This window comes from Chelon labrosus (assembly GCF_963514085.1).
Source record: "Chelon labrosus genome assembly, chromosome: 1".
NCBI classification, from domain to species: Eukaryota; Metazoa; Chordata; class Actinopteri; order Mugiliformes; family Mugilidae; genus Chelon; species Chelon labrosus.
This window is the reverse complement of record NC_140337.1, coordinates 8,329,203-8,353,202: the sequence shown is the minus strand read 5'-3', so window position 1 is coordinate 8,353,202 and position 24,000 is coordinate 8,329,203. Positions and strand designations below refer to the sequence as shown.

Genomic DNA, 24,000 nt, shown 5'->3' with positions numbered 1-24,000 from the left:
CTGTTAAATGTGATAAGCTGGACCACTAAGACTTGATGTATCTGTTTTACCTCTTAGCTTGGGTGTTATGAAAGTTAATTCATAAAAGCTTCCTAAAAACACTTCTAACACCCTGCTACTACTCATATACGTGTACTGTTAGTGAATATTATACGTGGAAACATGTATATGATAATAAGTTCATTACAACATGGTGTAATGCAAAACTGAGTCATGCCTGACGGCAGCTTTTAAGAAGAAATCAGGAAAAACTAGTTGAATATTTAGCAGAAAGTGGATGGAAAAGGCTTCCAGTTTACATGTGAAACCACGGATCCATCAGCAGCATTTTTGAAAAATCCTCTTTAATGACTAACCACTGGGTATTTTGTTTTTCAAAGAGGTTGGGAACCGTGGAGCCAACGTGGTCCGAGCTCAGCCTGTTCATTTCAAATCCATAAGGTGGTGTGAGTGACTTGGGGAAAAGAGAGAGAGATTAAAAGGAGCCTGGAGAGGGAGAGTCAAATTCCATCCAAAGTGAAAGGGCAAGGGGGGGGGGGGGGGGGGGTTAAAACAAGAGAGGGAGGCCTTAGAGGATCATGTGCTCAGCTGTTTTTTCAACATGGCGTTTAAGTGTAGTGTTTCTTCATCGCTGCTGCTGCTGCCAACTTCAGAGCAACGAGGAGAGGCTGACATTTTCTATTACTGTTTATGATAAATGAAATATAATGTTCTGAGAATACTTTTCTTTCTGGTGCAGGTATCAATATTGGGACACGGTGTGTTGGAAATTTTGTGTTGTTTTTTTCCCCCTCTCAATATTGAACGTCTGCCCTGCTCTGCTGATGCCTTGATAGGTTTTACTGAATTCCCCCGCCAAACGTTCAGTCGTTATACATTCCTGTGTCGGGGCTGATTTTGTTATAAATGAATTTATGGATTCGTTTTTGAGTTAAACTCAAAAGCTAAAGAGTTAAATATCAAAAGCAAGGCTGAAACTAAGGCAGCTGGACGTGTTGGGTTTCTTGGAGATGGGTGTTGCCCACCTAAACATCACATGAGTAGAGTCGGTTAACAACCAGACACTCGTCTGTCTATTAGGAATTAGTTAGGATCCTGTTTTTTCCCCCAAATTAGTTCGACTAACAATCCATTTCAGGTTCCTGATGAAAACCTAAACTCCCCACCACTCATTTAGGACTGAAGGAGCTACTTGGATGAGCGGTGACACGTCTCCATGGAAACTGAACAAGTCCAGTTGGCGTTGTTACGGCCTTGTTTTGAATGTGCCTTGACCTGGATGACCAAGAACCTACTCGGACATATTGCCAGAAATGGAATTGGTGCACATCCAATTGTAATATCCAACAGATTCATTTTTATTTCTTTTAAAAGAAGATAAGGCTGTGTTGATCCCCCAAGGGGACATTTAGTTGTCGCGGCAACCGGGCAAGACTGCAAAAATATGTTGGATTAAAAAAATGGAATGAGGTATGAGGGGAAAAAAACTATGTGAATAAATACACTGATCAGGCACAACATTATGACCACCTTCCTAATATTGTGTAGGTCTCCCTTGTGCCTCCAAAACAGTTGTGTCTCATGTAACAGAATGTTGTTAGTGGGGGCCTTTGGGTCCTATGGGTTGAGGGGAGGGGCCCTCTGTGGATCATCCCACAGATACTTGATCAGTTTGGGATTTTGTGAATTTAGAGGCCAGGTCAACACTTGTGCTGTTCTTCATTAATAGGAACAAACCTTGAGCAGAACCCAGCTCATATTGAGGACACTCATCTGCTCGAAGGCAGTCACGTTTACTATAAAACAGAAAATGTTCTTCTAATATTTTCACTCCTTTAAGTTTAGATGATTTACTTGATCTCTGCATCTGAGTGGTTCTGGGTTGCACTGATTCTGCATTTGACCCGTCCTCTGTGTTTCATTAAGCAAAGCTGTCATAATTTTTTTTTTCTCCTCCTCCTCCTCCTCATGGCACACAGACAGCTCTTTAATTGAACTCGCTCCCTCACTTGTTGCTTGCGTCCCCTCGGAGCGAGAACAATCCTCTCTGCTGTGACTCCGAGGTAGCCTGCAGTGGCTGTAATAAATGAAACGAGCTCACTCGGGCTCCGCGTGTGCTTGAGTCGTTTGTGATGAGTCCCTTTTTGTGGATCGAGCATCATCCTCGGGGTGCAGCAGCAGCAGCAGCAGCAGCGGCGGCGGCAGCAGCAGCAGCCCTCCCCCTCTGCAGCCTCTCCAGCAGTATGCCCGACGCTCAAACGGAAGCAGGCGCTACCATTTTGAAACACAGCACCGCTTAGGTAAGATGGTAGATCCTTTTATTTAATCGCCCCCTTTTTTTTCTGCAGCATTATTCTCATCTGAGCCGCATGAGAGGTAATTAAATCCACTTCGCCTTAAAGCTCGGCTGTTTTTTTTAAAGGGGGACGTGTTGGCGACTAAGATTATTAGACGGTGGTGGTGGTGTTGTTGCACGGGACTCACTCGGTGTTACACTGTATTCATTCCTGTGCTGAGGGGGGAAAAAACGTGATTGTTGTTACACTGTATCCTAATAAGAGAGATCTAAACCGCGGGGTGTTGAGTATTCATCATCGATGTCATTTTTTTTAAGTAAATAGTTTGAATGATCTGTCTTCGTGCATTATTTTACGCGTTTTCGACAAGCGATCGAACCGACAAGCATCCAGTCTCCCGTTCACATTTTACAGCAATCGTAGGCAACGTGCTTGCAGGCAGTCAACTTAACATGTGTCTTTTCGTCCTTTCTTTCTTTTTTTTTTTTTAAAAAAAACCCGTGTATTCCTTTTCTCCTGTAAATGACCCGTGTGGTGAAAATGTGTTGACTCAGCGTCGTGCTGCGTCATCAGAAAACCAGCTTCCCCCTGGTTATGCCTCAAATGAACCCAGTGTTCAATGCAGCAGCCGTATGGAAGTACACTCACATATATACATATATATATATGTGAGTGTGTGTACATATTGAAGCAGATAACATGCATCTCTTTGATTTCTCTGAGCTGCAGCAAGAAGAGGGAAAGTGAATTTCATTTAGCAGCCTGTTGGAGCCTAAGAGAAAACACTACAAATGACCTTCTCTGGTGTTTTGTTTCATCTTCCCCTTTGATTTACAGCCAGCCGTGGAAGTTTGGAAAGAGGAAATGTTCCCGCCAACCTGTAGAAACGCTCTTTATGTTTTACCTCTACGTTCAGAAACTGGTTTAAGGCAGCCTTTTCGACAATAATGCATCAAAAGTCTTCTTGCCACCATGGGTACAGTCTGAGCCGCCAAGTGTGAAGGTTTGGGAATGCGAAAACCGTTTACGAAATTACATTTTGACCTGTAGATTTAGAGAGATAACGGTCGGTATCTTGAAAATATTGTTACTGTGCACTGTTATTCTCCAACGGTGAAAGCTGGGGAAGAGGAAATGTGATCGCCAGCCTGTAGAAATATTCTTATGTTTTACCTCCAGGTTTAAGACGGCCTTTTCAACATTAATGCATCATTATTAACAATAAAAGTCTCATTATTAGTTAGTTAGGGAAAGTGTTTGCCAACTTAATAGAAGCACACCTTGTTTGGCCTGTAGATAAAGAGAGGGAGAGATTTGTAACAGACTTTTCAACACAAACGCATCAGTCCGTGACATAAAAGTCTTGAATTCTGTCCGTACAGCTAAGCAAGAAGGCAGAACTTCTAGAAACACGTGTATGTATTTCCTGTATATTTAGAGACTGATCTGAAACAGACATTTGGTATCTTAGTAGTATCAGTACGTAGTATCAGTACGAGTGCAGCGTTGGTGTCCAACCGTGAAAGTTTAGGAAGTGGAAATGTGCTCCGCAACCTGTGGAAACACCTACTGTGAATGCAATCTGAGTGGCCAAGCGTAAAAGTTTGGGAAAACTTGCAATTAATGCAAAGGCAAAGTCTAATTATCATTATGAATGCAGTGTCGGTGGGTAAGCATAAAAGTTCAGGAGGAAGAGGAGGAGATAATGTGTTCCTCAATGTGTAGAAAAAGAAACTCGTATGTTTAACCTCTGGATTAAGAAACCGATTTAAGGCGACCTTTTCAACGGCAATGCATCATAATTAATCATAAAAGTCTTATCACTATGAATGCAGTCCAAGCGGCCAGGCATAAAAGTTTGGGAAGACGTTTAACAACTCGCAGTTTGACCCGTAGATTCAGAGGCTGGTTCGAAACAGACTTTCCAACACAAATGCATCAGTCCGTATCATAAAAGTCCCATAGTCGTTATGAATGCAATGTGAGCGGTCGACCCTAAGAGTCTGGGAAGAGGAAAGCTGGTGACTAACCTATAGGAACATTCAAGGTTTCAACACAAATGCATCATTCTGCATGATAAATATCTTATTCTGGTGGTTATAAATGCAACATGAGTCGATAAACCGTGCTTCTTCTTGGAGTTATTGTTGCAGAATGCTCTGCTTGCCAGTCTGTCTGCTGTGTATGAGTGTGACTCATAGCTGCATGGGTAATCACAGTCGGCTTTCAAGCGAGAACAGTCCAAGTCTTTAAGACCTCCTTCAGATACTGAGAATGTTTAGCTGTTATTTACTTACATAATGTGTCCTTCTCTGCTAATCTCATTTTATATGCGGGCAGTTCACAGGCAAATGTGCGGGTTGTGTGGTATTTCATATGTAAACTTGGATTTGAATTTGTTACTCTGGCTTCTTAGGAGTGTTTGACTGTTTTGTGAAGGCTTGATTGCGATTTGCATCTGCTATTGGTGTGCTTTATCTCCGGCTCTTCAGATTTATCAGTAAATCTGCCGTGTCACTGGATAATAAACAGCAGTTTCATGTTGGAGGAATGGAGCAAGTCTTGTTTTTAAACCCACAGCTAACAGCACCCTTCCCCCCACAGGCATCTCTGAGCCCTGAAGGAAAAGCTAAATAGCTGGGTAGGCTGTGTACAGCAGTCCACCCCTATATTAAGGCAATTGCACTCTAGTACTTCCTTCTCGTTGTCAGACACAGATAAAGGCGGCGGTGTTGCTTTGTGCTCCCTCAGTAGTGGTTACGTCTAGGACAGCTGATGGTTGCACCGTGTAGTTAATCTTTGCACAACAGTCAAGCACGTCCCTCTTCTGTGTATCCGCAGCGCCATGGACAAAAGCCACACAGTGAAGCTCTTCGTGGGCAACCTGGCTTTGGACACCACCCAGGAGGAGCTGTCAGCCATCTTCGAACCGTATGGCCAGGTGGTCAGCTGCAGTGTGCTGCGGCAGTTTGCCTTCGTGCATCTGCAGGGCGAGGGTGCTGCAGAGCGTGCCATCCGGGAGCTCAATGGGAGAGAGTTTCGCGGACGGAATTTGGTGGTTGAGGAGTCGAGGGGAAGGCCGCTGCACTCCACCAAGGTGTTTGTGGGTAATCTAAGTGGCATGTGCACCACAGAAGACCTGCAGCAATTGTTCCAGACATTTGGGAAAGTTCTCGAGTGTGACAAAGTCAAAGGTAAGCAAAGAACCTACAAATGCTCCTTCAATGCTAAATTGTGAATGTAGTGCATAGCTAAAGTTGTGCAGGTAAGAAGTTGTATTTTACAGTCGAATTGTAGTTGTTAAATTGCTGGGAGTGTTTATAACAGAGTCTCAAAACAAGATATGCCATGATACAACAGTGCAAAGTTCACAGCGTAGAGAGCAAAATAAAATCCCTGTCGTAAAAACAGTCAAGGTGGTAGGCATGTAGAAGTAGTAAGTGCTCGTGGCAATGCCACTGTGATCCTAATTGTTGTCCCTGCGCTCAATGACAGCCAGGCATTCCTCTTCCGTAGGCTATGCCTTTGTTCACATGGAAAACAAGGAAGATGCTCTTCAGGCCATTGAAGCCCTTCATGGCACCTCCTTCAAGGGCCGTCCCCTGTCTGTAGAGCTGTCAAAGGTCCAGCCCAGCAAGCAGGCACCTACGGGGAAAATCCCGTGTGTTAACTGTGGGAAGCAGGGCCACTATGCTGGAGAATGCCCTGTGGGGAAGCCTTCTCTGGAGCAGTACCAGAGCCAGGCAGCGGTCCTGGCTGCTGCCGCCGCTGCAGCCGCCGGCCTGCCTCTACAGGTCCAACAAAGCGTGCACAATTCAGTCTACAACACCTCCACCTTTGATCCCACATACGCTGCTCTCACAGGGATTACCACTGGCACACGCACTGATGGAAACCCTGTGAATCCAGCTGTTTATGGTGCCCTTGCCAGTCAGGTGTATGGTGCAAATGTTGCCAATCAACTATATGGATCGGTGGCCAATCAGGCAGCTCTTACATCAGGCGCCACACAAATGTACAGCTCAATGACGCCCAATATCTATGGGCAGATGGCTGCATCTCCAGCAGCTGCTGCTGCTGCAGCCGCCGCCGCTGCGTACACAACTCCGGTTTACACCCCAACTATGGCCAACCCCCCCGTCTACCTGACTGCTGCTCATGGAATAGAAATGCCAACTGCAGCGGCTGCAGTCAACCCTGCTTACACTGTAGCTCAGGCAATTTACGGCGCAGCCACACCAGCCTACGCTCATATAAGCGCTATGGGAGCAGCGGACCCTACCACAGCCCTCTTTGAGGCTGCCAGGCAGGCGCATTACTTTGCCCAGGGCCAGCAGGTTGTGGCTGAGCAGCAGTCAGCGGCTGCCGCGGCAGCAGCAGCGGCTGTGGCGAAGTCTGGCGAGAGGGACCGCAGTCCCCTACGGAGGTCAGCACCTCTGCTACCAGACCCTGTGATGAAGCCATTCATGTACCAGAGGGCCAAGCCACGTCGACCGCTGCTCCCCACGCCAGCTGGCCGAGCAGCTGAAGAGGCGGTTGAAGCTGCAGAGGACCCCATGGCCAGGTAGGCCATCTGTGATACTGTTAACCATCAGCTATGCAGCACCTATGAAATGTTGCCAGAAAGTCTCGATCTTCAGTTTGTCTACAGCTTTTAAACTATTTACCTTGAGGAGTTTGTTTAGTTTTAGTCATGCTTTGGCCAACAAGTAGCCACATTTGTCACGGTTGATGAATTTTCCATGTTCTTCTTGGCATCATCACTCCTGTGTTACTTCCTTTGTGTCTTCTTGCCTTAACCGTACTCTCTCTATTTCCTCCATCTCTCTCGTCTTAGGTACTATGCGGAGTACTACCAGCAGCTGCAGCAGTACCCCCAGTTCCAGTACGCCTACCCACCACCGAACACAGTGACAGCCATCCCTGGCATGCCGGGAGTGCAGGCCATGCCGGGGGTTCCAGCTGTACCTACGATATCTGCCCAGCCGGTTGCTACGTTGGACGCTCTCAGGCCAGTGGTCCCCACCGCTGCGGCAGTGGCAGCCGCCATGGCTGCGCCCAGGGTGTATGAGCCGCCGTTGCCGCCGCCCACGCGCAAGGAGGCCATCCTCCGCCGCCCCGAACTCTCCCTTCACACGCCTGAGCCCCCCTTCCGATAGTCGCACACACCTACCTGCCCCTCTTCCCTCTTTACCCTGAAACCCATCACCCCTCCCTCTTCCACCCCAAACTTGACCACCTTACAGCAGCTGTATGTATGTATGTATGTGTGTGTGTGTCTGGGGCTCTAAGTGTGGGCTGGGCTTTGAAACTGGGGGCTCTTTGGTTTATTAACCTGCTTCATGAGGGACTTGATCAGCTAACCTTGGTCCAGTTTGCATACACACAGTGCAGCCATGAAAGCGAGGCTCTCATCTGTTTTATGGGCATTCTTTGTGCTTCTCAGTTTTACTTTTTTATCGTGCCAGTGTCACACTTGTGCCAGTATTAGACTGACCGAGTCAGTCATTTCACATGCCTTTATTTCCGCAACCCAGTTATGATTTTCTAAGGCCAAATCTACGACAAACAACATCAGCCATCCTCCTTAGGCCTAGATGATCAGTTAGGGCAGCTAATTTGAAACCTTTTTTGCCTTATGTTGAAGAGTTTATAATGTAATTGGATGGGAGGACAGATTAACATATTGTGCAGTGGCTGCATTGCATTGTGTCCCAACAGAACCAAGGTTGATGTGTTTTGCGGAAGGGGGGCGGGGGGTGTTTGTCTTGAATGCGTTGTGGATGTGTGATCAGGTGAGACGTGCGGGCTCTTGACCTTGCAGCGCACAAACGCAGCAGCTACGACTGCGCCTTGCTGAAACAAACAAACAAACAAAAAAAAAAAACGTAAAGCACACATATACGTACTGTAATGTATGTTCAGATCTCTCCTTGGCCCTTTTTTTTTTCTGAATCCCTTCCCCACCTTTAACCACAACCCTGAAAGACACTGCTTCACCTCTTTCTCTTCCTAACTACAGCTGCCTACCTCTGACAGTAAATTTCAGCGCAGATTCTCTTCTGTACTATTCTCTGCTATTCCACATTTGTTTTTCACCCAGTCAGCAGTTTCTGCTCCTTGCAAAGGTACAGGGTCAGCTTCTTAGAGAGGGAGGAGCCAGATTTTAACGACTTTTTGTAGATATGCTGTATAATACAGAGTCCTCATTCATTTTCAGAGGCCTTTTAAAAGAAAAACACAAGATAGCGCATACGTTTTGTTTGTTTTTGTGTAGTTTACATGTGTTGTAAGTCAGCCTGGGATGTATTGAACTATAAATGGAAAACAAACCCATGTGTGACTACTGAATGAGCTGTTTACAAAGGAGCTTTAAATTGCATCCTGTTTGAAATCACGGTAATATGTGACACGCTCAATTATGTGCCTATAAGCCTTGAGGTGAAGTGCATTAAGCGGAGGGATCTCCCATTTTAAGTGCTTTTGACATTACTTTTTAATCATTTCAAGGAGGGGCAGCAGGAGCCCTCCAGAGCTTAGTACCCAGAAGGCCACGAGTAGTGAAGCTTTCTTGGACTTGCAGTCCTGTATTCGATTTGTTTCATATCATGTGTTTTTAAAGCCACAAACGGAGCCTCGCAGGTTCCCAATTAGCCGCTGGTTTTAAGCAGAAACGATAGTGAAAGCACCAACGAAGCGAGAGATGGGGCAGTGTCTTCCAGTTGCCACCGAGAATCCTCCTTTTATCCTCTAAATACCGCGACCTGCTTTAGATTGTAGTTGCAAAAACTTGCTTTTCTTTCGGTCTGTTTTAATTTAATTGTTGGATCTCATAGGTGGAGGTGCCACGGCCGGCTGGTTGGCTTAGCAGCCTGGTCCTGAGTGGCAAATCCCACCCATCTGGCTCTACAATTAAAACAATCACTTGAGTTTTTTGCAACTACTATTTGACAGCGGTCTGTTGCACACACAGACCCCTTGAAATCACCTTACTGCCTCGTTGTTTGCCCCCCCCCCCCCCTCCCCTCTCCTCCTGTGGTTTTTAGCGGTTAAGCGACTTTTGCATCTCACAGTGTAATCTTTCTGTGTCGTATATACAAACACATACCAGTTGCATCCTTTGTAGAATTATGTGGTTTGCGAAATGTCTTGTTTGCCATGTTTGAGATCGTATTTTTTAGAGAAGTATTTTAATTTTGCCTTTTTTTTTTTTTAAAGAAAAGACGAAAGGTTAAAAAAAAAACAATAATCGGCATGCTTTTTATTGAGAATATGTATACTCTAAACCTTATTATAATAAAGAATGTTTGGCTGACTACTGTGGTTAAAGAAAGAAAAGGGTTTGGGCATTTCCCCTTCTTCTTGTTTATGTTGTTCTTCTCCACTATCTGTTTCTCTTGTGTAAAATGACCACCAGACCCATTTGACTGGGGACCCAGGGGGAGACAGGTGTAGATGCTGGCCCAGCTTTGCTCTCTTTGGTCAGGGTAAGTGCGGGTTGGTGCTCCTTTCTCTCTCCAGCTTCTCAAATGCTGCGCAAAGCAAATGCGTCTTTTTGAAGGGGTTTCGACCAAATGAATTCCAGCACTTAATTCTGACTAGAGGCGCCCGATGCGGTCCTGCAAATTGATTTCCACGCAGACATGGCCTTACACACCGTGTGAAATTTACACCGAGAGAGCTGGGGAGAGGCACACAGATAGAATGGCGTGGGTGCATTTTGATCTGTGGAGCAGTCTTGTTCCTGGGGGTTGATGGGTGTGCGTCTGGTCTGGTCTCTCCCTGCTGCACCAAATTTCTCCCTCTCCGTGTGTCTCTGTGTCCACTCTACTCTCAGAAATGCATGCGTGATGATCTGTGACTCTGCCGCAAAAAAAAGAAAAAGCAAAAAAAAAAAAGAAAGCCCCACGACAGTCCAGCTCTGAACTAACTATCTCAACTGAATTAGGTCACCGTGCCACCTGGAACGGCCAGCGTGCAGTCGTGCGTGAGCGTGGCAGCGTGAGCCATGGGGACGACTTTTAGCGCGACGCCACCGCAGTGGGAACTTGTTCTCTCTCTCTTCACCACCAAGGTAAATGAAAAAAAAAACAAAAAAACAACAGCAAAAAAAAAAAAAAAATCATAAAAGCACTGACCTCTCCTCTCCCCACCTGCCGCCCCCTCCTTTGACTGTGCCTTGCCCAAACACTCCTCCCCCTCCTCTCCTCTGCCATCACCACCTCCCCTTCTCTCCCCCCCCCCCCCCCCCCCCCCAGTCCGTAACTCCTCCTCTGCTGCAATGGCAGTGTCACACCTGCAGCCTTGGGCTTCTCCTCGGTGGGGGTGGTGGGCAAGGGTGGGGTGGGTTTAGGACCCCTCCGCTGGACTTGAGTCCTGTCTCGCATCAGCACACAAGGCGACTGACGGTGCCCCCCCTCTGTCCTGCTGGTGACTAAGCTAGTGAATAAAGAGTGTGTGATAAGAGTGGGTGTGAAAAAGAGAGCATCTTGTGTGGTATTTTCCATTGATTGGTGAAGCTTGGCATATGCGGACACACCCCCACCCTTCCCCTTGCCCGCTAGTCCTCTCCACCGCCGTATTCGCCGCCCTCCCCTCCCTCCCCTCCCTCCTTCCCTCCCTCCCCTCCCTCCTTCCCTCCCTCTTCCCCCCTCCTTCCCTCTCCCTTCTCCTCCTCCTCCTCAATCCTCCCCGTCCTATACTGTCCCCATGCGCCTCTTCTCTCCGCCGTCCACACGCACACACTGCGCTTTTTTTTTTTTTACTTCCCCCCCCGCCGCCACCGCCGCCGCCACCTTGGATCTGGGTTCGTGGCTCTGGCTCGGACTCAACTTCCCAGAACCACCCACCTGACCCAAACTCCCCATCCTCCTTTGTTACCGTAGAGGCCTGGGCGCGCCAACGGACAGTGTATGTGTGGTGGCCCGCCGCCGGACTCAGTAACATGACACAGAGACTTCAGTGTTGGACAAATCGCTTTGCAAAAACTTGTGGCGTTGCACCGAGCGGCTGTGGAAGGGTTTAAGTGAAAAACAAGCCTCAGACTATAGGGGTTAACAGCTGCTCACATTTGGTTCCCTCACAGCCCATGTGCGCCAATCAGAAACGTCCTATAAGATAGGCCTCAATGTGAGGCCAGTCTGACCTGTAGATCCTCATCAATCTCAGGATTCCTATAGGACTTTTCTGGTACAGCAGCTCTGTTTCTCTAATTCTGGCATCAGCTGGACTGGTTGGATATGTTGTGCCCTGAGTGACTTGTATGTGTTCTTACCTGTTAAGCTTGCTCTGAGACCGAGGGCTTAATCCTGACACACAATCAATCCCACACTCACTGTCTTTCAGTATGAGTTGTCTGGCATTTGCTCTGACAGCCGCAGGGTGGATTCGAGGCAAAGGCGGCGCTGCCTTCTGTATGCCTAACAAACAAAGGGAAGGGAGACAGGAGGTGGAGAGGAATGGATAGATGAGTTGATTATAAGGTGAGTTAGTAATGAAAGGATCCTATGGTCAAGGCTGCTCCCTAACCTTGCCTTTCTGATCTTGGAGGACCCTATAGTGTCTGAATAATGCTGATTTTCAAAATCTTACACACACTTAATATTTATCTACTAAAGTGCAGAAATCCAGCCAAGCTTGATTTGCATTTACAAAGCAGTGCATCATAATTTGCATGCGGTTAGGAGATTCAGTGCAACCACGTGCCAGTTTTATTACAGCTGCAGAACGAGTAGGGAAAAAAAAGCACCAAATGATTCCAGCCTCAGCCTCCATGATCAGGGCACACGGTGCTCCAGTTATTCCCCCTGCAGCCACCTCATACCTCCCGCTCCACTCTTCCCTTACATGAAGGCTTCTTCTGGTGCTTGTGAGTCTGGGCTTCCCGTGCTTGGGTGTATGCAGCCACGCATCTCTAAAACCCCTGCTCTGAATTCACAGTTGCGCTGTATTGACGGCCAAAAAGCTCGCTGCAGCCTCCTCTCTCCCACCACTTCCTAACCCGTACCCCCCCTCGCCTTCTGTGGTTTGGACAGCCGAAGAATTCAAATAGTCTGTACACACGCGCACACACATGCACACACACATGCACACACACACACATCCCTGTATTGTGTCGTTTTGATGGGATCTTGCAGGTAACAGCTGTTTTTCTGCAGCAGCAGATACCAGCTGAGATGTACAAGTGTGTGCATCTGGAACACAGCCCACTCCGGTTAGCACAACTCATTTTAGACCATATTGCCTTTTGAGTTTGCAAGCTGAAATTCTGCAAGTTTAATTAAAGTGACACTTCTGGGTTTTCTAGCACAGATGCCAATTACAGCTGCTCATCCTTTCTTCAGGTGAAGACACCAACGGTAGTCACCAACGGTAGTCTTCACTTTAAAACATTACCTCATGTTGAGGGGACACAATATGAACTCCTGCAGAATGCAATGCAGTTCTATACTGCATCGCTGCAAGGATGATTTACACCTCCAAGCAGCTCAAACTGTTCAGTAATGTTGAAAAGCACATAGGTTTTGGTATTTATTGTTATTATTAGTAGTAGTAGTAGTATTATTATTATGTGCTGCGTTCTTCTGGTGTATTGGCTTGCATTACATTGTAGGGGTTTTCATATTAATTTGTCCACCCCCTGTTGTTGTGTTTAGTAGCCACCAGAGGCCAAAGCTGTCTTTTTTTTTCATGGTCCATTTCATATTCAAAAAATATCTCGCATTGGCATCAGTATTTACGGTTATCAACCATTTTCATTTCATCGCGCAACAGTGCACCTAATAATGACCACAAATAGTCGCACAGTAGCTAAGCTTCTGCAAGTAGGTTAATGGACCAAGCTTAGTGTAGTTAAATTAGATGCTTGATTAATTATGATGTAAATCGCTCTAGTTCCCAAAGAGGGTGACTGAATAATGTGTCATCTCAAGAGGATAGCAATCTGGATCTGCTCATTTCAAAGGGACTTGTTCCGGCACAAAGATGAATGTGAGCAGATTTTTTTAATTATTTTTTTTTTGTTGTTGTTGATTGATGAACGAGTCAACATGTTTACTGTGAATGACAAATCCTGATATAAACACAAATTATATTGTATGGTTGTGTATGCATATATATATATAATATATGTATATATATATGCCTTTTAACCTGTATTTCTTAAAATGTTGCATGAACATTATAAATAAATTCATTTTTTTCCTCATATAAGTTTCCTCCTTTTTATTGAATTTGTGTACAAAGACAAACAGAATGCCATGTGTACTGCATGTTGATATATTATTTGGAGATACCTTATAGTTTATGATAAAGAATGAACAGCATGGATGACAGATTTACCTGCAGCCTAATTTTAGCAATGTGAATTAAGATGGTTTGAGCTCATGTCGGATATTACAGTAGAAAGCCCAGGGCTTCACTTTGCCTGGGGTGAGAGCTGTATTCAGAAGGGAGGGCTTTCCAAAATCTCTTATAAACTGCCCTTTAGTCCTCCAGACTGGTTTTTAAATGTGGTTGTTTGATCTTATTTTATGGGAGAGGTAGGCTGAAACTACAGAGGCCTGGGTTTGCCATTGAGGATCACTAACAGCAACAGGTGCATTACACAGACCATAAAAACTTCTCTGGCGAGAGGAGGCGTAATTGACATGCTTCTGCACCACTCACAGGCCCGCTACCCCTGCCCGCGAGAGACTACCCCGCCTTTCACACCTTTTTAGAGTCAGAACCTGATACCCAAGCTGTCGGTTCCCATACTTATTGGGGTGCGGTCACGTGTGCCACTTTTGACCAGGAAAGGAGCACCGGCCAGCAGGGTCTTCTGGTAGTGGGAGCACCACCTCCGCACAGGCACCTCGCACCAGTGGAGACTGGTCTCTGCAACCCCTACTGTCTCTCCCCCCGAAAGCGAGACCCCTCGTCTCAAGGTGGTTCTTGCCCGCACGGCGTCATCGTCGTTTGTATTGCTGATTATTTTTTTTCTCACTATAAGCTGAGGGGGACGCGTGAGTCCTGACAGAGGCGGAAGGATGACAGCTGTCGAAACCCAAATGACATACAGCAACTCCTACACGATCCAACATGAGGAGACGTACATGACCCAAGAGGATGACTGGGACAGGGACCTGCTGCTGGACCCCGCCTGGGAGAAGCAGCAGAGGAAGGTAGGTTTAGATGTGGAGGCTCTGAGCAGCGCGCAACGCTTGTGCCGCCGTGCGTAATTACGCACAGATTTACCCAAAATCACTCACAGTCACACCGGTACATATATATATTTTTTTTGATGCATTTTACTCGTTAACATGTCAAACTGTATTATTTTCAGAATCACTGCCCTCCCTCTAACTGTGTAATGTCTAAAACAGCCCGGTATGGAGCTGGGCATCTGCGCCTTAGCTGTCCTCGCACCTGGCACTTCAGTCGTGCTGGAAGCTGTGTGGGCAGATATTTTAGTCCGTGGAACTTTCTCAGTGTTGTCTTTCAGTTACCCCCGATTGCTTTGCAGACTGTCTAAATATAATACCACCCTCCCCACTCTTTTGCCTTCATGTACGTCTATCAAATACACACACGTTTAACAAAAAAACTAACCAACTGGAGGAAGTCTTAAACGCTTTATGTAAACATTGTATTTAAAAGCAAAAAACAAAAACAAAAAACAAAAAAAAACAGTTTACTTATTTTTAGTCTAACATAAGCAGGTCTGCATTAAATTTAAATAAGCATCATCCCTCAGATTTTTAAAAAAAACTTCTAAAAGAAAATCGTAAATATATACCTTTATATTTAGCTTTATTGTTAGCCATTTTAAGCTAGCGCCGGGGAGGAGGCAGCCGTTGCCTAGGCGACAAGCCGGCCTTGTGGAGGACGAGCCTGACAGGTGCGTTTAATGATCTGAGCTAAAAGTCAACTGACACAGGTGACGTCTTCTGCTGCAAAACTGGAACAGAGACAACATTACGCAAGTCGGAAAACAGTCTTTTAACCTATCTTTGCAATGTTCACTTGGCTCACAAATTGTCCACTGCAGTATATCGTCTGAGTGGAACCATATTTATCATAATTAGCCGACTAGCTTAATGTGCTAGTTGCTAACTGGTCGCCATCTTGGACTTTCAAAGAAGTGACCACAGCCTTCCTTCACTACGGAATTCTTGGAGCCCAAGCTGAAAATAGCAGCCAGGTAGATTACGTCTAGAAGTACCATAAAGTTATGACTACTGATGTTAAGTTTCATTTTGATGGTATGTTAAGCCTGGGTGGATATAGCCTACAATTTATTGTATTTCCTTGTATATTCCTGTCAGCCATGTCTAAATTAAGTCTATTAGCTCCTGTTTAAATAATTATAGTAATTTACATAAAGTTACCATCATTTTTTTTTACATTTTTAGAACTTTGCATTGATAATTACCTTGTTGACACTGTTTAAGAATCACGGTACAAGCAAAGTTAAAGTTCAGTTTTTGGATGGAGGCCGGACGCAGGCACTTTATGAAAGTAAAAAACAGAAGTGAGGTATAAAAATATTGGAATGTACCCCATAAAACTTAAATATGTTGTTCATGTGACTCACAAGTATCCAGCAGCTGTTTATGTTTGACTGAACTTAAGAGTCACAAGTGAAAAGAAAAGTCTTTGTTGTGCCACAGGTGTCGTATTTTTACTACAGACTAGTAGGAGGGTATGAGGTTGTTAAAATACTTGTGGGTTTTACAAATTTTGTATTTTGCTTTTTGTCTCATCCTTGATACAAATTTAAATTCATGGCTTTCTGCTTACTGCAATGCTACTGCCACGATTTTACATGCCATTCCTCGCTGGCCTAATCTAATCTAATCTAATCTAATCTAATCAAATTTGCATAACAGCATAGCCCAGGGAAAACAGCACTCTTTAACAGGCATTTCCAGCTGCAGTGAATCTGCAGAATTGTTCTGTCAGTTTAAAATGTCCTCCACCTATCGAGCTGAAGCACAGTGACAGGCTGAGAGACCTCAACAGATGGTACCAGAGAGAGAGAGAGAGAGATGGCAAGGCTGGTAGATATACACCCCGGGTTGGTTTCACAGACCTACAAATAAACATCTTCCTAAAAATACTTCTTAACTTGCTCGGCTCCAACGTCCTTCCCTCCCCCAGCCTTCATCTCTTGCTTTCTTTCGTCTGCTCTGTTTTTTTTTCTCCAGTCACGTTGAACACTTCCTCTTCCCTTTTGTCTATTAGAAGAGTTGCTCTCTAATTTTTTCTCATGCACCTGTTAATCTTTAAACGCATGCAACAAAATAGGCCTTTAAAAAAGCCTGCAGTCAACCGAGTCTTTAGTCTTCAGCCTTCAGCCTCCCAGGGGAGCAGGTCATGGTACTCCGATGCTCTTCTCGGCATGTAAAATCTAGCTTAAGGAGCTGATATCAGCCCATAAATATAGTCAGCGCATCGTTTTGCAGTGCAATGAATATGAAAGGGAAGCCGTGCAGCACCTGTTGTCGCTTCGAGCCTTGAAATTTCAGTGGAAAAAGATGCTCACCACTTGACTCAGTAGTAAAGTGTTTGTCAACACACAGTGATGCCGAATCTGATACCAGACATTAGAACAAGTGTATGACTGGATGAGTACGTGTTTGAATTATACATCTTGACACTGGTTTATATTTATCATGACGCATGTCTTGTAGATGGCGAAATAAATGATTCATACCTTGATTTGGACGAGGAGTTTAATTTAATAGGAGCTGGCAAAAAACTGTGCTAAGAGATCGCATCAAGTTAAATCTGTCGGAGGAAATGAGATATGAAAGAATGGAGCTATGAAATCTGGTTGCGTCTTGTCTTGGCAATCTTCTTTCCTCAAAGCGACTATAATCCTAGAAATAAGAAGGACTGGGTTGTCGGGCTGATTCAAGAGACGAGGCGAATAGTGACAGGGGATGCGTTCATGAACTCTCAAAGCTTAATGATGTCTGACTTGCAGAGTTTAGGCTGGGAACTCAGAGAGAGAGAGAGAGAGAGAGGTCCTACTTGAGCACTCTTGCAAAAAGTCATAAGTGGGTTCAGTAGGTGTTTAAAGATTAATGTAATACTGAACAGACATCTATTAAAGTTGGATGAGTTGTTGAACTAGTCAGTCCAACAATCTGCAGTTTATTTGCAGATGTATGTGGGCGGCACTTTTAATGGCATTTGTAGCCTAAGTGGAAAACGGTGTTATTATTCAACCTTGTGGTCATTGTATGGTTTTTGAAGACCAAATATTTATTCTGTTTTAACAATTTTGCCTTTCCTGTATCCTCCAACATCTTGGGGCCTTAATTAATGCAAAAGTCTTTATTCTTTCACGGAAACGTTACAGCTCAACGTTACAGGCAACTTTTAAATTAAACATAATAACCCACCTTGAGATCTTGGGTAAACAATAAGATGAGCAACTTTTTAACTTGTGCAACACTTTGAACCCTTAAATGAGTCCAATTGCAGCAGATTAATGACGTGTCTGCTTGCAGCCTCTAAATGAACGAACAAGAGGGGATGAAATAGACAAAATATGAAATTAAATAACCAGCACCCACATCCATTTTTGGGTAATCTTTTTAAATATGATTTATGAATTGCAGTAGCACTAATCGATCAGACAGAAACAACTAAAGACGGCTTAAGTGGCGTAATTTATTCCATAATCTATTTTTTGAAAGAGGGAGATCAGTGCAACAAAAATGTGTATAATATGCCTGAACTCTGGCTGCAATTCTTATTAATGTCTGCCTGTTGTGCTTTACAGTTTATTTATTTATCGAGTTAAATTCTCAATGAGACGGACCATTAAATTAGCAGAATAAAATCACAAGAATTGGCCTAAAAACAACCACTGATAATCTAATCTAATAACTAGTAACCAACATACCTGTCCATTTGTCTAAACCTGATCACCTGTGTTGCAGTTCGGCTACTTTTGGCCTTGTTAAATATATTAAAAGGATAAATTGAAAATGTCAATATGCCAAAGAAGTTCACCACTGTGGCTAAAGTCATCTTCTGTTTCACATTGTTTAAGAGTTCAGCTGCTAACTGACTAATGACTGGCTGCCCAGTGAAGCTTGTGCTAGCAGTAACCTATAAATACCCATTACACAGGGTTATCAACAGTCTTATTGACTGAGCTCACCCATTAGCAGATGGTGAATGACAAACAGACATTAGGCCCCAGACATGTTAGTGCTGACACAGTTGTCTAAAAATGATCAAAATGATCAGTCATTCATGAGGGGATACAGTCTAAATCAACAGCGCAATGAATGATGCAAAATTTCTTCACCAAGATTTACAAAGAGATTTACAAAAGCATTAAAAAAAAAAGTAGTATAAGAGGACAAATTAAATGTGGTTAGATAGAAAAGCATTTCTTCTCTTGTCACTCAATACCATTTGTACGGTTCTAAAAAGTGACTTATTAAATTATTTAAGTAGATTATGTGGTCAATTTGCTCAAGACCTAATTTTGAACATTTATTGGATTCACAGTAATCCTCTTTCATCATGATTCTGTAACAACTTCACTCGTGTTTGTTGTTTCTTTATATTTATGTTGCATTTTCTAAATTAGATTTACAGTGGATAGTTCTCTTTTTTCAGTGCTGTTCATTTTGTACAATGAAGTGGCCAGAAGATCATCTTTGAGTGTTATATATTGAGTTATATTCAGAAATGTGATATTTATCCACTCAACATAGTGTAATGTCCTGGTGGGCGAGGGGAGATCTTAGGGTGCTGCGTAATCGAATCTATTTCCGTCTAATCTCATTTTGCACATTTAACAACTCTGCCAGTGCAGCGGCAGCCAGACGGGGTCATTGATCTCTTACCTGATGCTCTATGAGACTAAAACAGTGGTTATACGCGGGTGGTGATTTGCATTTAAGTTTGATCTGCAGCCACCTTTTACTTCATCTTCTCTGGGTAACGTCTGTGTTTAAGAGCAACCTGTAGTAAAGTTATCCGTGTTTCTAGCAACATTCTCCGCAATATATAAAAACTACACTATAAGAAAAGCTTTCAACTTTCAACGGTCTCTGAATCCCTCAACTTAGCCCTGTAGTATGTTTTTAAAATGTGCCACCGATCTCACAGCTAACAACTTAAATCAACACTGATAATGAATTTGCCATGTGTTTTCTTCACAGTGAAGATGTTGCATAATAACGTACATGCTGCTCTCTGATCTAGGATATATTTATCCACGTCTCAAGTCTGTTTTAAGATGATGAAATTAAAGGGTTTTTATGCAAGCTGATTAATAAATGAAAAGAACAGGGTTTTTTTTTTTTTTTTTTAGCGAGCAAGTACAGCACAGAGATGTCTCCCGTTCTTAATTTGCACCATTAGTCAAGAAGTGGTAGAACTGATTTGTAATTCTCCGCATTAGACTTGCTCCGCCGATCTGTGCTGTGATCTGTTACTCCCATGATTCACTCCGTCAGGGTCATGTGATCCCCGGGAAGTGACAAGTTACCCTGTTGGGGTGATCTCTGGTCCTCTCAGCATATTTGCACACACTGGGCCGGCAGAGCACACACAGGAGAGATCTTTAAAGGGTTAAAATTAGACCATGCAACCTTTTTTTTTTGTGTTTTTCTGAATTCAACATTTAAAATTTGCCAACAACTAAAAAAAAAAACGGTATGCCGTCTGATTATTTGAGACAAGAATGGAAGACATGTTTGAAAGCACATAAGACAAAATTGCTCACTCATGAGCATACTGCAGTCTATAGAGAAGGCTTACAATTTATCTTTTAGAAATGACCGACTATTGGCTTGGATTATAAGAATATCTTCCCAACTTTTAAAATATGTTCCTGGTGACTTGCGTCAATATAGCAAGACTGATTCTTGTGTCTGTTTAGTGAGTCACATGTAGCGATAGAGGTATATGTGAAGAGCATCTGTACGAGGGTTAAACGTAAGTGGAGAGGTGAGAGAGCCTGCAGTCAGATCAAATAGCAGTTGCTATTCCAGAAGCTGTGTCCATGTAGGGAGGCTTCTATAAACTGCTTTAGTGCAGGAGCCTGAGGAGGCCGTAGGAAAAGGCTGAGGAGTGTATCTGTGTGTGTGTGTGCATACTGTATGTGTGTTACATGTACTTCATAGTCTTACACTGTATTTTATTGGCATCAAAGTGTGTTTCCGAACATTGGGATAGAATTTGCAGAGAGAAAATCTTTGGCAGAGCGTTGTAACGGCAAGAGGAGACACATGATACCGTGCAACCGCAGTGTGAGAATCCACAGGGCGAAGGTAGAAATGATTGATTGGCTGTGAGAGCTGCCGTCTTTATTTGATCTGAACAGTTTTGTGGGTCTCTAAATATAAAAATTGATTATTTAGACAAAACGGTTGACAGTGGTGTTATGTCTGCAAGTTTATAGCTATCTGAAAACAAACTGAACTGAAACTGTTGGTGATTGGGTTTTAGCTATCATGAGGAAAGAGACGGCGACAAGCTGCCAAGTCTGTGACCTCGGTAACAAATGTCTCACAGAGGATACATGGCCAAACGCACACAAAATGTCACCTGAGGTCCTAATGGTGTCACATGTAGTGTTTATGGCGTTCAGTTTTCAGTCATAATGAGGTAAACTAGACGCTGAACCTGTCTTTATAGAAGGTGAACTAAGCTCGTAATGGTTGGGTCTGTCTGAATGCTGGCTGCATGCAAGTAGATATTTATAGGCCGGTGGTAGCAGAAGTTACCATTGTGAGTTAGACGTCAGTTGAAATGATGGGTCGCTTGTCATAGGACTAGGGTCATGAAGATACGATTATTATACTTTATAATGGCTTAAGGCTGCAGCCATTTTCTGTTCCACCAGTTATAATATGAAGATGCTACCAGAAAGACATCATTTTAACTGTAAATTTATTTTTAATTTATTTCCCATCAGGTTTTCTTTAGCTGTTACCAGTTTTGTGGTAGCAGCTCTCAGTGGATTATAATGGAGCACTTCCTGAATGACGAAGCAAACGGCATCAGTCATATGTGGAAAAGTAACTCTTTAGATTCACCACCTACAAATAACAAAATAAGACACAGTTGTCAGGTCATCTCACTTGAACATTTAATACTCTTTTTCCTAATTGACTGAATCACAAGGCTAAAAGAATGAAGCTGTGTTTCATTTTAGATCTGCCTAAATCTGCCCGGGCAGTTTTGCCTCTTATTTCAGAGACAGAACTTGCTGCTGAAATTAGACACAGCCCTCCTCCTGCCCCCAACCCGTCCCCAGTCTGAGGCCAGCCGCACTGTCATAAATCCTCCACGACCACTTACACCAATTTATCTCCCTCCTCGTCAGTCTTCGAGTCCAGAGCTCATTAAATGACAAAAGACTCGACATGCTGCTGCTGCGGCAGCCCGTGAACCCACACGCTCACCTTTATACATCACAATCAATCACGCCGTCCGCCAATTCACCTGCTGAGTTGTGTAACAAGAAAGAGGTTGAAAGCAGTGTTAGAGTGAACAGTGAAATAGAAGGATGCCCTGATTGTGTGACTGTGTGTGCACGGTGCAAGCAGAAAACGAGGCTGACAATTTAAAGTCACAGTGCCATGAAATAACTTTTGACCTTGTTTGCCAATTTTCCAAGTCATTAAACGTAGCCGTAAAACCAAAATGACAAAAATAGCACCAGCTTCTACATAAATGGCAAATAGCAGCGCTGTTCTAGGTTTGACAGTGTCCATCCGTTGGTTTATTATTGTGAACATTGTAATTTATGGCAAAATGGACAAGAAATGAAGCCACTTCCTCTGGTGCCAACATTTGAGTGAAATATTTCAAAAATATGGCATGAAACTACAAACTTAACTTTAATGCAAAACTGACATTCCTATATTCAATTCAATTCAGTTATATTTATATAGCGTCAATAACAATACAAATCGTCTCAAGACATTTGAGTTGTTGCTTGTTGTCTAGTACAAGATATACAATACTTCAAACTATTTCCTTAACTGATTTCAGTGATTATTCAATGAAAGAGCAGGCAGCATTGCAATTATAGTTCATAACCTTATTTTTAATGTTGTTAACCAGAGTCCTGCTGCTCTCGAATGTTAGCAGCGTTAGCAGCTACAGGTGCTCTTTGATGACTGACGCTCTGGACTGTGTTTGAATATTCTGGTTTAGCATTAGCCTGAACCTCAGATGGCTAGCTAAATCACACTCCTGCCAAAATCGTATGTACAACTTTGGGCCGCTGTGGCGTTCAACATGGCTGCCACAGTTAGCAGAGCCAAGCCGATGAGTTTTTTTCCTACAGCAATAAGTGGAGTTCATTTACATCCTTCTTTAGTCTTAGAGTGTAGAGTTGCTAGCGTGCTATCACTGTAATTTAAGACGATACATATTATGATGATGAACGTTAATCGTCAGTATGTTAGCATTTTCACTGTTAATGCACTCTTAATTAATAAGAACGTGATGCACAGAGAAGCTTGACTACAAACTGAATCCTAAATCTTTGATTATCCTTTCATCATCTGTCTCTAATCAGTCAACACTCCCAGATTTGAAATTACCTGTCCTCACATTAGGTTCTACAGCTGAACTGAACTTACGTAACATTTTTCTGCTAAATAATCGCTGTCATTTCCCTACATTCTCTGTTAATTAGTCGTCTCACACTGCTGCCTCTGAAAAGTGAACACTTGCACGCATACACGCAGGTAGAAACACTGCTGGAGGGGCGCTGTTATGTGGCTGACGTTGTCATTTGTCATTCTTCTGTTAGTGCAGCAACCTGGAACTGCTTGGCGGTGGAACACGATGTAAGGCAGCATAACGTAGCAGGACACAATGTTTCCCCACACTGAGTCGAAGCAATTAGTGTGACGACCAGACAGATGGTTGTGTCAAAAATTGATTGACTGAACCAGGTTAGCCATCCGTTCCCTTTTGTTGTTCAGACTTGGACAAAAAATAGATTCCTTAATGTGGACTGCCACATCCTGTGCCCGTGTTTCCATGTGGCAGTCCCCCTTTCGTTTTTCTCGTTTCTTGGAGCGTAGGGACACTCCTCGTGTGTTTGTATAACGTGTTTCGCCTATGTGCTTATGCATCAGAATCAGATGTGCTACGTTTCACATTGAAATTCTGTTTGCGTAAGGGAATATCTAAGGTGTAAACACAGCATGACATTGTGGGGTATAAATTTCGGAAAGGAGCCTGGCAGTATGTCCCATTCATACAAAACTCATACTTAAAATATTAGCATTGTTCTTGGTGTGTTTGTAGGCGGAGAAGTATTGTCTTCTGTCATCTGCTCCACCTGTTCTCTCACCAGCTGAAAGCCCATGTGCCTGCAGTGTATCTCAGTGGCATCTGGCACAGGGTTAATGCACGCATACACACACACATTGACTAGAAGAGGTGTCCTAGGCCTTTTATCCTTTAAACACAGACATGAATCCATTGGTTTGGACTCGGGCCTTGTGCTGGAGGCCGGTGGAAGCCTTGTTGTCAACAGGGTCTCTGGGTATTAGCCTATTAATCCTTCATAGGGAAGAGGCTGAAAGCAGGGCTGATGTATTCGTGTTGGGGATTCATTTACATGTTCAAACTGCTAGTAACGTAGCTTGAAGCTGTTGTTCTAATAATACTGTTTTTTCTGTGAGAAAATAAGCAGCAGCATTTTAATTACCCCAAACCA

General features: G+C 43.8%; 2 protein-coding genes across 4 annotated transcripts in view; both read left to right on the top strand.

Moving 5' to 3' along the window:
* The first annotated feature begins 2,245 nt into the window (after positions 1-2,245).
* Positions 2,246-9,613, top strand: rbm14b (RNA binding motif protein 14b). 3 transcript variants are annotated; one of them, XM_084548695.1, is made up of 4 exons: positions 2,246-2,300; positions 5,139-5,491; positions 5,814-6,861; positions 7,135-9,613. In XM_084548695.1, the coding sequence occupies exons 2-4, from the start codon at positions 5,143-5,145 to the stop codon at positions 7,454-7,456; spliced, it is 1,719 nt and encodes a 572-aa protein (XP_084404821.1). In that variant the 5' UTR covers positions 2,246-2,300; positions 5,139-5,142; the 3' UTR covers positions 7,457-9,613. The 3 variants fall into 3 exon arrangements, with proteins under 3 accessions (XP_084404821.1, XP_084404819.1, XP_084404820.1); XM_084548693.1 differs by having other exon boundaries at positions 5,793-6,861; XM_084548694.1 differs by lacking the exon at positions 2,246-2,300 and adding an exon at positions 2,308-2,376 and having other exon boundaries at positions 5,793-6,861.
* A 4,713-nt stretch (positions 9,614-14,326) lies between these two features.
* The window catches only part of actn3b (actinin alpha 3b), a gene marked incomplete at its 5' end in the record, with an annotated part of 29,863 nt that continues 20,189 nt past the window's right edge, over positions 14,327-24,000 (top strand). Inside the window, 2 exons of the mRNA XM_084549018.1 lie at positions 14,327-14,461; positions 14,663-14,666. Coding sequence (XP_084405144.1) covers positions 14,327-14,461; positions 14,663-14,666 — 139 coding nt within the window. The remainder of the gene's footprint in view (positions 14,462-14,662; positions 14,667-24,000) is intronic.

Coding starts and splice junctions, on each gene's coding strand:
- rbm14b (XM_084548693.1), top strand. CDS start 5,143: ATGGACAAAAGCCACACAGTGAAGCTCTTCGTGGGCAACCTGGCTTTG. Junction 5,492..5,792: donor CGAGTGTGACAAAGTCAAAG/GTAAGCAAAGAA, acceptor GCTCAATGACAG/CCAGGCATTCCTCTTCCGTA. Junction 6,862..7,134: donor GCAGAGGACCCCATGGCCAG/GTAGGCCATCTG, acceptor CTCTCGTCTTAG/GTACTATGCGGAGTACTACC.